Raw genomic sequence first — 15,250 nt, forward strand, 5'->3', positions numbered from 1 at the left:
CAATCATTCATAATTCATACCTAAGAAATAGTAGAATTATTTTGAACACCATATATTCACTGTATATTTGATTTCTCGAACAGGAACTCCGTTGTAGAGAGGAAGAACTTACAAAAGCAGCATTACAACAGAAGAAAGTGGAGGAATTGTTACATAAACGAGAGCAAGAGCTTAAAGAAAGAGAAATTGAACTTGTAGAAAGAGAACTTAACATTATGATTTTACAACAGATCATGGGAGCCCCCAAACCAAGAATTAGGAAGGGAAAGTTTAAAAAGAGTCGACTAAAATTAATCAAAGCTGGAGGCCCTGCTATTAGTCAGCCTTCAGGTAATGTGGTTACCCAATTAATGCTGAGTGGTTAAGGCATCCCCAGAAACTGTGTGTTGAGTGGGAAAACACTACTTTATGTAGGGAAATCTGCATGGATTCAGAATTGTCCTAGGAGGTTGATAATTTGTATTTTTTGGAGGTTTGGTGAGAATAAAATAAACTCAGTTTTCAATAGCAATCATGTATAGTTAACTTTTAAACATCTCTAATTGAAGCCTTTGAAAAGAGATGGACTTTTGCTGACAAGAAAGCACTAAGCAACCGCTTGACAAACCTGAAATTGAAATTAAAAGTAAAAACATTAATTAACACTACAAAAGTCATTTGATAATTGAAAAAAAAGACATTCACATTCCAATACCAAGGATCATACAATGAAGCTTTGAATTAAAAAAGAAATGTGACTTTGAAAAAAAGAACAGCAATCTGTTACAACACACAACAATTTGTTTTGTATGCAGAATTTTTAAACACAGACTTAGAATATTATGTCATCAAAATAGAATTTGAAGAAAAATCTGAAAGCAAACAGAGTTTAAGACAGTTGAAGTGAGTCTGTAAGAAATAACATGACATATTCAGAAATAATTGAATTCATAATGTTTGTCATAGAGGACAGGTTTAGAGATAAAAAGATGTATATAAAGAGATGTGTTACATCATAGTTGTCATTTAGAAGAATTTAAAGTTTTTATTTATTGAGTAATAATTTTTTGGCACATAACTAATGTTTATGACTGAAGAGAGACAACTCTTATTAAATTTTAGATCCAACTTAATATTACACTGCATGGAAAGATTTCGATGTACTTTTCTAGAAAAAAATGGTTTATTTTTGTGTATATCTGCATTAACAGTAATTGCAACATAGATCTTTTCTTCAAAATTATATGAATTCACGATTTTGTTTCAGATTTCCGCCATAACATTACAGTACAACATGAATTTCATCCTCCTGCACCATCAAGTCCTGATAGTCATGATAGTCCACCTCAGTCTCCTGCTTATACACCAGCAAGACTTCGTGCAATAGCATGTAAGATTAGCATTTTGTATAAATTGTTATTTTTTAGTCCCCTACCAGCAAAGCAGAAGGGGACTTTAGGTTTGCACTCCATCAGTCGGGCACACTTTTGTTCTTCATGATTGAAACCAGGATATATTTTGACTTAGTTTTTTATGCCCTCGCTGTAGCGAAGGGGGCATTAAGTTTTACCCTTGTCCGACTCTCCGTACGTCTGTACATCTGTACTTCCCAAAATTGGTTTCCATTCTCTAACTTAAGTTTGCCTCAACCAAGTGTTATGAAACTTAAACACAATGCTTATTTCCACAAAACACAGATCAACTTTGAATTTTGGTGGTGTCACTTTTACCGTTCTAGAGTTATGCCCTTTACAAATGATTTTTCGTTTCCGTTCTCTAACTTGAGTTTGCCTCAACCAAATGTTATGAATCTTATACACAATGCTTACTACCACAAAACACAGATCAAGTTTGAATTTCGATGGCGTCACTTTTACTATTAAAGAGTTATGTTCCTTTACAAATGGAAAAATTGCTGAATTTTTCATTTCTGTTCTCTAACTTTAGTTTGCCTCAACCAAACATTATGAATCTTATACATTTGCTAATTACCACAAAACACAGATCAAGTGTGAATTTTGGTGGCGTCACTTTTACCGTTCTAGAGTTATGCCCCTTTACAAATGGAAAATTTGCTGAATTTTTCGTTTCCGTTCTCTTTCTTAAGTTTGCCTCAACCAAATGTTATGAAACTTATTCACAATGCTTATTACCACAAAACTCAGATCAAGTACGAATTTGGGTAGCGTCGCTTTTACTGTTCTTGAGTTAAGTCCCTTTATAACGTTATATGCAAGTGGGGGCATCATCAGTGTCCCATGGACACATTCCCCATTTATTTTGATATAGAAAATATTACAAATTACCGATTAAGTTAGAATTTTGTTCCAGTACAATGAATTTTTAAATGGTATGGGACTATGTATTGCCATGCAATACTCTCAGAATGCTTATTTTAGTAAGTTTGTAAGTAAATATTTTGTAATGTAGTATTTTTGTCTTTCCTGCGACAAAAGTCACAGAATGCGAGACATAGAGATTACTATATATGCTGCAATGATAGTGGTGAAGTAAACAATTTGTATAAAGCTGTATATTTCAGAAGCTTAAAGACCTGGATGCTTCATACCTTGTAGGCAGATACCTTATGTTACAAAGTTTTCGTCTATCTTATGTCCATTGTCCTTGACCTCATTTTCATGGTTCAGTGACTGCTTGAAAAAAAAAATTACTGTTTTTTTGAAATGTGAAAATCTCTCTTATTATGAGAAATAGGATAACTATAGTTGGTTTATAGGTTCCTTGCAAGGCCTTCATTTCTGTCAGGTAGGGTTAACCTGACCTCGGCCTCATTTCATGGATCAGTGATCAAGGTTAAAGTTATGTAATCAAGTCCTTATCTTGGATACTATAAGCAGTAAGTTAACTATATTTGGTGCATAGAATGATTGGAAGGTGTGCATGTCTGTCTGGCAGGGTTCATATTACCTTGACCTCATTTTCATGGTTCATTGGTCAATGTTAAGATTTTGTGCTTTGGTCTGTTTAACAGGTACTTTAAATGATAGGACCACTATATTTGGTGTATGGAATGATTGTAAGGTGTAAACGCCTGTCTGGCAGGGTTCATATTACCTTGACCTCATTTTCATGGTTCATTGGTCAATGTTAAGGTTTTGTGCTTTGATCAGTTTATCCGGTACTATAAGTGATAGGATCACTATATTTGGTGTATGGAATGATTGTTAGGTGTAAATGTCAGTCTGACATGGTTCATCTAACAGTGACTTCATTTTCATGGATCATTGATAATGTTAAGTTTATGTGATACTTGTAGTAAAACCTTCATATTACAGACTTTCAACATGAATTCAATCAAAATATTTAATTGGGATTTAAGAATCCACCAAAATAAAAACCGCCAAAATTTTTCGTATACTTTGTTGCCCCTAAATCGTGAAATTTTACACCCGCTAAAATAACCCGCTATACAGTACTTTATTTGGCCTTTTTAATTTTTAAGGTTCAAGCGTCACTGAGTCTTTTGTAGACAAAATGTTTGTCTGGTGTACAAAATTTTGATCTTGATATCTATGACGAGTTTACTTCAAAGTAAAGCTCAGTTCAGAAGAAGCCTTAAATAATTCAGTTTGTTTATATATTATACAGATCCAGCATCAGAAGGAGTAAAGGGGAGGACATGGGGACCAAGTTCAGTTCAGAAGGAGCGACATCAACGACAATCAATTTACTTTGCTGATGGAAGATGGTCTAAAAGTGCTCCAACTCTGAAGAATATGGGTGGACATTCCAACATCGGAGCTCTCAGAGATTTATGTAATATTTTTATTTATTTAAATAATATTTTGTTCATAACCATGAATATCCTTTTATTTGAATGTCATCTTATTACTAAAAACAGCATGAATTCTTTAATTGAAAATTTATGAACATTTGCTATTGTATGATAAAACAAATAGCAAATCAATCTATTATAAATTTGAGTTACATAAAGTTGTCTACACTTAGGTCCCTTACTTTTGCTGCTGAGATTCAAAATAACATCTCATATACTGTATAGAATAGAAAAACAAAGGATATGGGCTATCCATCCAATGATCCATGACACAAAATCAGTACATGCACAGCAAAAAACACACAAAAAGCAAAGGAACAGCGCTTTTATTGCTGTTCTTCATCTCAAAATCCCAGTGAGGCCTTCAACATGGAGCAAAATAAAGTCTTTTTCAATCGAGAATGTATAAGGCATCAGATTAATTGAAAATACAAATATTGCTATACCAAGGTAATTTGGTTTGTTGAGAAATAAAGATACATGTATGTGTTCTTGTTTTGAAATTCAAGTTCTTTAAATTTATTATTGCGATTTTTGAAGAACGGACATAAATGCGAGATTAATTATTGCGATTTCAGAAAAGCTGCATATTGATATATGCTTCAGATATCAGAATGCGAGTATTTATTATTGGAATACTCATCCAGTCGCATTAATAAAAACCTCACAATAATTTCTGAATTTACAGTATTAAAAAAAAAATTTTTAGCAGAAAAAAGGAGGTCTCTTGATTTTTAACTTGTAATGAATGGGAATGTAAGATTACAAATGAAGCAAAAATAACAAGAACTTGCACAATTAATATATTCTTCAGCACTCTTTTATCTTTTCTAAAAAAAACGAACGTAGTGGTGAAACAGTAGTCATGCTTTTAGTTATGGGGAAATGACTAAATAAAATAACAGTGTACTTGAAGAAAGATTTTAAGAAATGGACTAATGGCTGGTAAGCCTAATTGGTAATATATGAATTAAGATTACATCTACCCACAGAAATAATGAAGATAAAAAATGAAAACACTCATGGAATAATCAGTGTGTGTTACATATTTTTGTACTGTATCTTAAATTACACACTGTAGCTCAGATGGATTTTGTTAATTTCACATGGACTGTGGAAATGACCGAATGCACACAAGCTTTATAAAAATAAGAAGATGTGGTATGATTGCCAATGAGACAACTCACCACCCAGACTAAATGTACTTAATCAGAGGCAGCTTTATCACAAATTTTGATACATGTATGATGTTCATGTAGATGTTTTGAAAAGTTAAGTATGAAAGTTATATGGTAGCTGGTCATGATGAAAAAGTACATATGTTTCACTGCTTAAATAAAACATGCATACAAATGGCCAAACTACAGATTCAGTATCTAGTATGCAAAATACTTACAAAGTAACATCTGCCTCATACTGGTTACTGTGGATTCAGTATGATTTGTGGGATACTCATTGTTACTGTGGATTCAGTATGATTTGAGGGATACTAATTGTTACTGTGGATTCAGTATGATTTGTGGGATACTAATTGTTACTGTGGATTCAGTATGATTTGTGGGATACTAATTGTTACTGTGGATTCAGTATGATTTGTGGGATACTCATTGTTACTGTGGATTCAGTATGATTTGTGGGATACTCATTGTTACTGTGGATTCAGTATGATTTGTGGGATACTCATTGTTACTGTGGATTCAGTATGATTTGTGGGATACTAATTGTTACTGTGGATTCAGTATGATTTTTGGGATACTAATTTTAGTGGATATCGTGGGTTAAAATATTCAGTGTAGTTTGAATTTTCTATAGGCTTGTATGCAGACTTACAAAACCTTGAAATCAAATATCCACAGAATACAAGTATTCCACAGGAAAATTAATACCAACGAAAATAAACAAATCCATAGTAATTGAAAAAAAGATATATTTATCATTAAAATTTTAAATCAGAAATTAGTTTCAGGATTCATATTGCATTTAACCAATCACTTTACATTAATGGTTCTTAACTTTTCAGATGATGATGAAAATGAATGGCCGTCAGACGTGAACGATTCTAAAAAACACATTCCAAATGGTGGAGAAATGAGCAGTTTTAAATTGTCAAGTAAACGGTCTGATAAGTCAGACAAAATAATCGATAGTGCTTTAATGAACATGGCTACTATGTTGTGTTCAGTTGCTATAGGTTATGATTTACGGGTTCCTATTCAGAAAGATGACACGAAAGTGACTCGCAGGAAGAGAGACTCGTATATTGGGAACCGTAGAGATGCTTATAATCAAGCAGTTCGTGACTCGTTTATTGAATCGGATGATGCAGCTGCATATCGTTTTACTTCGGCAGCAGGGTATCCACATAATACATATCATGGATATCAGGTGAAACGGAGACCAAGTTTGAACTTCGATGATCTGCCTTTGCAGTTCAAGGACTTTGCAGAATGTGACAGCCCGTCGACTCTTCAATCTACAAGTACACTTACATCCCAGACTACGGTTCAAAGGAGGTCGTTGTATGGAAGTGATAATGACTCACCTATTCCGGAACGAACCCATAACGTCTTACAACGTCAAACATCAAATAGTAGCAATTATGACACTCCAAAATCTTCTAAAAATAGGCATTCAGTGACGTTTGAGGACGATGTTTTACGTGATGCCAAAAACTTGTCATTTGTAAATACCTCATCACAAGATCAGGGTTCACAAAATTCCAGGAATTCTTCAGAGTATTCTAAGCGTCAGCAAGAACAGAGTGATCCCGCTCCACCTATACCTCCAAGGAGAAAACCTAACGGTGAAACCCCCGAGAGGCCAAAAACCTTAGACATGGGGCCACGCAATAGGCCCACTCTTACACGATATTCTGCCACACAGCCAATGTTTAATGGGAAGAAAGATTCTCCACAAAGTTCAGGTGACCTAGTTTCCAGTTCTGATACTACACCGTACTTCTCTACAAGATCGAGTTTGTCACCTGGTCACACCCCACCTCATATTGCCCATCAGACCACACTGCTAGATATTGACGTAGACGGCCAGAGTCAGGATGGTACTAGACCATTATTGCATGGCCATAAATTTACAATATCTGATAACGATGTACTTTACTGAACAAAACCAGTTTCAGGGCAACTCTGAATATGTTTTTTTTTTAAACTTGATTGCTGTATTCTTACCTCCTCCTAAAAATTTGCCTTACTAAAAAAAACAACTGTTTACCATTTTTTACCAAGAAAATTTCATATTCATATTCACTATTTTTTTACTGGATTTAAAATTTTCAAACTATGCAGTATATTAATTTCCCTACCAAATTTTATTAAACAAATTAACAAAATTGAGATACAGCAAACAAAGAATTTTTAAAAATTGCTTGCATTTTATGTGATATTTATTGCATTATGTATATTTCTTTTTGGCCTTAATTTAGTTCCATTTACCAAAAATTGTTAAATCAGTAAGTTAACATATTGTACTTTCAGCGGCTTTTCTTTTTTGTCTTCTCATAACATTTCATTAAAAAAGATCCAAATAATTACCAGCTGTATTGAGTTTTTTTTTATATTCATTGTAACTATATCACCCCATTTTTTCACCTGATCAACAGTGGCTTAAATAACTGCATACAAATAGACAATCTGTAAAAGGAAAGGACTACCATGTAATGATATATAGATTCTCTAATTTTCATGCTTTTTTCACATTTTTGGATTGGTGTGAGAAAATATTTCTCATCTGTAGAGAAAACTTTGTTTGGTTGAAATTCAATTATGACGTCAAATTTCCTAGGTTTCTTCTGAATTTCCTATTGTGATGTCATAAAAAAAGGCAACCATGCTTGATACGTCACATTTAAATAACACAACTTTCTGCAAATCTTTGAAAAGGAAGGATAAACTTTGTTTAGATATAGCCTAAAAATCATTAGAGAAAGAGATTCCACCATTATATATCGTGTATTACGATATTTCTCTACTCTCTACTGTTAAATTTTAATTATTTAAAAAGCTTGGCAAGACTCACGCTTTAAATATTAAAATTTAACTGTCTCGAGCGGAGAAATATCATAACACACTTGATGCAGTGGTAGAATCTATATTTCTACCACTGCATAGAGTGTGTTTCAGTAGTTCTCAACTTCAGATGGTTAGATATTTTAATTTTAACTGTCGAATTATTCAATTATTGTGTGAATACTATTCTTAAGATAGAAATGCATTTACTATGCAGCCATTTAAGCCGTAGTAAATCAGGTGAAAATTATTCAATAATAACCACATCCTAGATTTTACAAATTATAATGGGAAAATTCAAATGTAAGAGAAACATTTTACTTCACTAGTAGACATTATAACTAGTTCACAGTATACTGAACATCACAAGTGAAGCATCATATCCTTGCAGTTACACTGTTTTCATTTCCTACCTTTTTGGGGGGAGGGAATTTAGAAATTAATTTTTGACAGAATTTTAATGCTATTGTTCCAGTAACAGTGCTTCAAAATTTTTGGCCAAACTTTATTATAATTTTATGTTAAATGTTCTACTGAATAAATGAATTGAGTTGTTGCATGTCTTCTGTTGTTTAAAATAGAAAATGAAAAATTTTAAATGTATAATTCATCTTTATCACTCATGTACAATGTTGATGCTTTTTATCCACCGAAGTCTGAAAATATAAATGATAAGCTCTTCATTGACCATTTTCAGCAAAGGTGAAAGTTCATAAATGCCTTATTTTGGCCCTAAAATCAAAGTCTTTAGAATTCTAATTAGATATTCCAATTGTTCAAAGATATATAACCCACTACTTTCTTTTATCTGTATTTGATAAAATGATCCAATTTTATGCAGGAAAAGTAGCATTAGAAACTGCACTCAATATAATTTTTTTATCGCAAACTACATTTTTTTCAGAGTTGATCTGAACGGACTTGTGATATGTACAGTTTTTTTTTGTATATTTTAATTGCTATTAAATCAAAGAATTTGAATTAAGTTTATGGAAGGCCATTTTAAGAACAAAAATATTTTTGTTATTTGTTATATATACTATTTGTACTAAAGTGTATTTGTAAAAAAAAGATAAAAAGTGAATGTTATTTATATATATTGTGTATTTTTGTTATGTATGTAGATAATGGTCACTGATATATTCACAATTCTATTTTTTATTACATATAGATAAGAACTAGGATGAGTGAATATTTGTGACGACAACCTGGGTAAAATAAATCTGACATCACAAAATGAAATCCATACAATGGTGCAGTGCTAAACTAGTCATTGATTCATATTACTGTCTGTCTTCATTGATTCAAGGAATTTGATTGGGCGATTACTGTCTGTCTTTATTGAGTGAAGGGATTTGATTGGTCGATTGATGTCTGTCTTCATTGAGTGAAGGGATTTGATTAGTCAATTACTGTCTATCTTCATTCTATCTTCATTGAACGAAGGGATTTGATTGGTACACTTGTAAATCTAACAGTTGTCATTGTTACAGATCAAAATTAAATTTACATAAACTGATACTTCTAGTGAAATTGATCAACATAAATTTAAATCCTTTCTTTTAAGTAATTTATCAATCATTCATTTATAGCCCTTCTTTTATTGAACCATTCCATTTAAAAGATAATTTTTTTTTAAATGTTTTTTTTTAAGAAAGGTTTTCATTAAATTAAGAAAATGCTAATATCAGATGTGATTTCATCACATTTCAAGATTTGACCAAGACATCATTAAAATGGTGTAATATGAAAAAAATTGCCACAATAAAAACTAGATCTAGAAGTTGACAAAAAAGAGCACTTTGGATAGATTAACATACAAAGAGCACAGTTGTCATTCAAAACAGTCTAGTATGATTGGACATAGAATTATCAGGAATTGGTTTTTAATACCAATGAAATGCATAAAAATCTTTTGCAGTTTTGCCCTTATTTCAGCTAAAAATTCATACATTCTGTGAAATCTGATAAAGCAGTTTATATATTCAATATTGTCTCATTGAAATTTTTTTCTATAAAGCATAAGGATAAAATGTTTATTTGCAGAAAAGATAACGTACTTTTCACCAACAAACCATTAACATTAAACCAGTTGATCTGATTGTTACCATGGTTACATAAGGAAATGTTTGATCTGATGTAAATAGTATTGAGTTCAGCATAATATCATTGTCAGATTTATGTTACTTGGGGTAGGTGCAATACTCAAATTTTAGTTATGTTGCTGAATATAGAATTTATATGGCTAGTAGATGGTAGGTCATAATATTATCATCAAGCTCCTTTATAATTCAAAGAATTTTACGAACAAGAAAAGAAGATAATTTGACCTAGACCCTTGTATTTTTATTCACTAATGTATTATTTTATTTAACGGAGACTAATTTTTTTGGTTCAGTTTTGTACATTTTATTTGGAAGTTTCATGTATGGTAGACATGGTAGATGAAAGCATATGTTGATTTTCTTATGTAAACTTTTATTTTGTTTGTAATATCCCAATTATTGGCCTATATGTAAGGTATTTTTGTCACAATTTTGATTTATTTCATTTCTTTAAAAAAAAAGAAGAATTATGAACTTAAGAGAGAACTTTTTTTTTCCTCTTGTTATATATTCACTATTTTATTGTTGACTTGAATTTAGTCAGTAGATGGAAATATTATGACCTTCTCTTGTGCTTATTATTATGTAAATGGTATCTACTTAATTTAGTAGGCAGTAACTGTGATTTAAAAACACCAAACAACTTTCAGGAGTGATGTATACTAAGGTGGCTTATTTGTGATTACAGTGGATAACTTTTAGGGTAGTGAGTGATTTTGACTATTTAAGATGGCTGCTCCAACATCTATTGATTAAGTAGTGTCAGTGGTTTATACCTGGGAGGGGAGGGGAGGGGTAGGGCCTCTACTACAAAAACCTTATAAGATAATTGATTGTAATTTGTAATGAAATGGTATGAATTTTTTTTCTCATTTGAATTTTTATTAAGACAACAACTGAAATTTTGAACCCTAGATCTTCAAATGTGATCACTGATTTATGAGTATATTGTTAAGTAAGCAGATCGAAGATATACATTAAGACTTATTACCAAATTTCTTAATCCACTTGTTCAAATTTACTATAAACAGAACAAAATTTCGTAATTGTATATATACAGAATTTTATGGAGTTTTTAACAATAGGTGAACAATTTTTATATTTATAGTTTCTTTATATTATGAATTAATTTTTAGTCAATAAATTTTGATCTGAACAAAACTGAAGATGATAAAAATAGAAATGTTCTAAATATGCATGCAATATTTACCAATGATCAGCAATAATCAATCATTAGAATTTAGGAAGAAGTGCAGAAATTGCTAATATAAAAAATCAAAGAGTCCTTCAAGTTTTTTGATAGAATCTAGTGTCAGAGTCAAATCAAAAGTTTCAATTTGAAAGTGTTAAAAAAAAAATAGTGATCTAAATCTTGCTAACTACTTTTTGCATATCTTTGTACTTAATGTAATATTTTATCATATAATTATTTGAATATTTATAAATCGTCTCCTAATAAATGCTGGAAGATTGGAACTTTTATGTCATTTACAAGTCTCTCACATATCACCGAGTGATAATTTATAGTTAGTATAACAAAAATGAAATGTATTTCCCCAACCAAGATTTTACTTCCTGTTTTTTGGTCTGACTGAATTGTCAATGTTAGTCCCAAAAGAGAAAAACAGGGTTTTGGTTTATTTTTTGTAATAATCATATATATATATATCTAAAAAATACATTAGTATGTTAGCTTTCAGTAGAATATATTCTGAAATATATGATTGAACACTGTGAATTCATATATCTCCTAGGTACCAATTTTTCGTGGATACATGATTTTTATGGTTTTGCCAAAATCTGCATTAAACCCTAGAGAAAAATTGTACTTCATTGAACACTTAAATATGTTGTTAACCTATATCAACAAAAACCACGAAAAATGGTACCCCACGAAATAATTATGAATCAACAGTACTGCATTTTGTAGGTATTGTGTAAAGAATGGAAAAGTATAAGATTTAGTGATAAATGTATTGCAATGTTGTTTGGTGTTTTATTGATAAGCATTTATATTTTATTTAATAGATCTAACGCTGTTGTATATGCTTATTTTTATTTTATATGAATTAATATAACAGTAAAAACACAATATATTTCTGTCATCACAAAATGAAGTGTATTGATTTATGTGGAATGGTTTATTTCTGAGGAAATGACCAAAAATAAAAACTACAACAGATTTATCTTTGTTTGTCAGGATCTATTCTTTCATCAAATTTTGTATCTTTGTCTTTATCATTTTGGTTAGATTGTGATGTTAGATGTTTGGGCAAGCTGAGTGGGAAAATGCACAAACATTAATTTAACTCAACTCCTTCTACAGTTTTCAACTCAGATCCTTGAAACATCACAGATAGGTTGCACACATATTGAAGCTGTCCAACTGCTACATTGTATAATGGAATAGCTTGAGGAATTTTTTCCCCATTTTTCCAACCTTGGGATCTTCAGTCATTTTTCAGCAAAATTTACAAAAGACAGTACCTATTTAGTATTTTGTGTAATCAACTTTGAAACATCACAGAAAGATTGCAAACATATTAAGTTGTCCACCTCCTATGATGGAATTGTTTGAGGACTTTTTCTCTCGTTTTTTCATACTTAAGGATTTCTTTCATTGGATTTCATAATGTTTAAACTAGATGTGTTGGTAAGCTATCAATGCCCCTGTGTGGAATTGTTAAAAGTTCATTTCTCAGAATTCATATGAATTGTGAGGTGTACCAGGGACATGCACTGTCGACACTGTGTTCATAGGTGTATAGTGTGGCTTAATATGTACATGTATTTGTTATATGGGGAAAGTCACTCAACCTGAACTACAACAAAGCTGAAGATCTGCAAGCATATAAAACTAGAGCCTATGTCGCTCACCTAGGTCTATGCGCATTTTCAACAATGGACACTCTCCAACATTGTAGAATAGAATATAATTCATGACTAAATTTCTCTTTATGTTTTATTTATTGCTGAAATTTTTTTTGTTTACAGTTTCTATCTTCTAGTTTCTGGTCAAAACACACAGAATGGTAAAAATAATCATTTAAAGACAATAACTCCTATTAGAAGACAACTATCAATTTCATCCATGCTGACCGATGTGTTGTCTTGCTGATCATTTTTGTCGAGCCTGCGACTTTTGTCGCAGAAAGCTAGACATAGGGATAGTGATCCAGCGGCGACGGCGTTAGCTAACTTTTTAAAAGCTTTATATTTTAGAAGGTGGAAGACCTGGATGCTTCATACTTTGTATATAGATGCCTCATGTTACGAAGTTTCCGTCAGTCACATGTCCAATGTCCTTGACCTCATTTTCATGGTTCAGTGACTACTTGAAAAAAAAGTTAAAATTTTTTGTAATGTTAAATTCTCTCTTATTATAAGTAATAGGATAACTATATTTTTGGTATGTGCGTACCTTACAAGGTCCTCATACCTGTCAGACAATTTTCACTTGACCTCGACCTCATTTCATGGATCAGTGAACAAGGTTAAGTTTTGGTGGTCAAGTTCATATCTCAGATACTATAAGCAATAGGTCTAGTATATTCGGTTTATGGAAGGACTGTAAGGTGTACATGTCCAACTGGCAGGTGTCATCTGACCTTGACCTCATTTTCATGGTTCAGTGGTTATAGTTAAGTTTTTGTGTTTTGATCTGTTTTTCTTATACTGTATGCAATAGGTCTACTATATTTGGTGTATGGAATGATTGTAAGGTGTACATGTCTAGCTGGCAGGTTTCATCTGACCTTGACCTCATTTTCATGGTTCAGTGGTCAAAGTTAAGTTTTTGAGTTTTGGTCTTTTTTTCTAATACTATATGCAATAGGTCAACTATATTTGGTATATGGAAATATTTTATGATCTATATGTCGGTAGCACAGGTTTTATTTGACCTTGACCTCATTTTCACGGTTCATTGCTCAGTGTTAAGTTTTTGTGTTATGGTCTGTTTTTCTTTAACAATAAGCAATAGGTCAACTATATTTGTTGTATGGAAGAATTGTTAGCTGTACATGTCTGCCTGGCATGGTTCATCTGACCTTGACCTCATTTTCATGGTTCATTGGTCAATGTTTAGTTTTTTGGTTAATGTTAAGTTTATGTGACAGTTGTAATAAAGCTTTATATTTAGGACTATCAACATAATATCAATGATTAATAAAGAAGGCGAGACATTTCAGCGTGTGCACTCTTGTTGCTTTTTGAAGTTTCTATTGATCTATTATAGTTTTCAAGATATTATGCAAAAATGCAAACAATTGAAAATCAATATTAAAGGTCAATAACTCTAAAAAGGAGTTCTGACTTATTTGTAGGTCTTGTCTTGCTGATCATTTTTGGAATTTAAAAGTTTCTATCTATGATAGTTTTCAAGATAAAAGGCAAAAAATGAAAAAAATAATTGGAAAATTTCGTCATTTAAGGGCAATAACTCCTATTAGAAGTCGTCCGACAGTTTTGATAAACAGTAGGTAGATAATCTTCATTTTAATGGAACCATCTCATGAATAATTTTACAAAAGAAATTTGCTGTGCAATTTTATTCATTCCATACATTTATTAGCAAAACAGACTTAACAAATTTAGAAAAGATTCTTACAAGTGACTATAATGATGTAAAAAATGAGCTGCATCGAATAGAAATCACCCTTATGCAAGTGCACGTATAAATGTTCATGTATAAGACTTTGATTGATTTGGGAACATTCAAATACGAATTATGAGATGAATTTGGGTCTGTTTTGTAGGGTTCTTATATCAACTCAATTTTCAACAGTTACAGACTTTGCATAAAGATTTTTTCAACCCGAAATAGGTTAACAGATGTATTGATATTCATATGCATAAGATCGATTTTTATCTGACACAGCTCATATGATATTTGCAATGAATATAAAATATGAATGAAAGGAGATATGTGTTTTATGACAATGTGAAAATTACAAAAACATGAATGTACTATGGCAATATTTCATAGCAAATTTAATTCATACATGAACATAAATTTTATCATACAAATTTTTACATGAATCTCAGCACTACTGAAGCCAGAAACTGCCTGCAATAATATAATACAAGTAATTCCATTTCTTGGGCAGTATAACTGGTTCCCTGCAATCATGAGAGACCAATAGTAGGATGCAGACCTTCTCTGGGTTTTTTTTCTTGTCAAATTTCAGTTATATAAAATTAATTACTTAACTACTTTTAAGAACTCTTAATAGCCATACTACCATCCAGACTTAGTTATAAAGCTAAAAATATTTAAAATTGAAGTAAAAGCAATAATATGTATGCTTTTCTTACTAGTGCTGCCCTTTCAATTGCAGGAAACTAGT

General features: G+C 31.6%; 1 protein-coding gene across 1 annotated transcript in view; it reads left to right on the forward strand.

Annotated features, from left to right (window-relative positions):
• The window catches only part of LOC127739233 (mitogen-activated protein kinase kinase kinase 9-like), a 31,627-nt gene extending 19,543 nt beyond the window's left edge, over positions 1–12,084 (forward strand). The window contains exons 5-8 of the mRNA XM_052250852.1: positions 84–330; positions 1,247–1,369; positions 3,589–3,756; positions 5,796–12,084. Of these exons, the coding sequence (XP_052106812.1) occupies positions 84–330; positions 1,247–1,369; positions 3,589–3,756; positions 5,796–6,895 (1,638 nt within the window). The 3' untranslated portion in view covers positions 6,896–12,084. The remainder of the gene's footprint in view (positions 1–83; positions 331–1,246; positions 1,370–3,588; positions 3,757–5,795) is intronic.
• Positions 12,085–15,250: the final 3,166 nt, after the last annotated feature.

The sequence above is a fragment of the Mytilus californianus genome, unplaced genomic scaffold (assembly GCF_021869535.1).
Source record: "Mytilus californianus isolate M0D057914Y unplaced genomic scaffold, xbMytCali1.0.p SCAF_4, whole genome shotgun sequence".
Classification (NCBI taxonomy): Eukaryota; Metazoa; Mollusca; class Bivalvia; order Mytilida; family Mytilidae; genus Mytilus; species Mytilus californianus.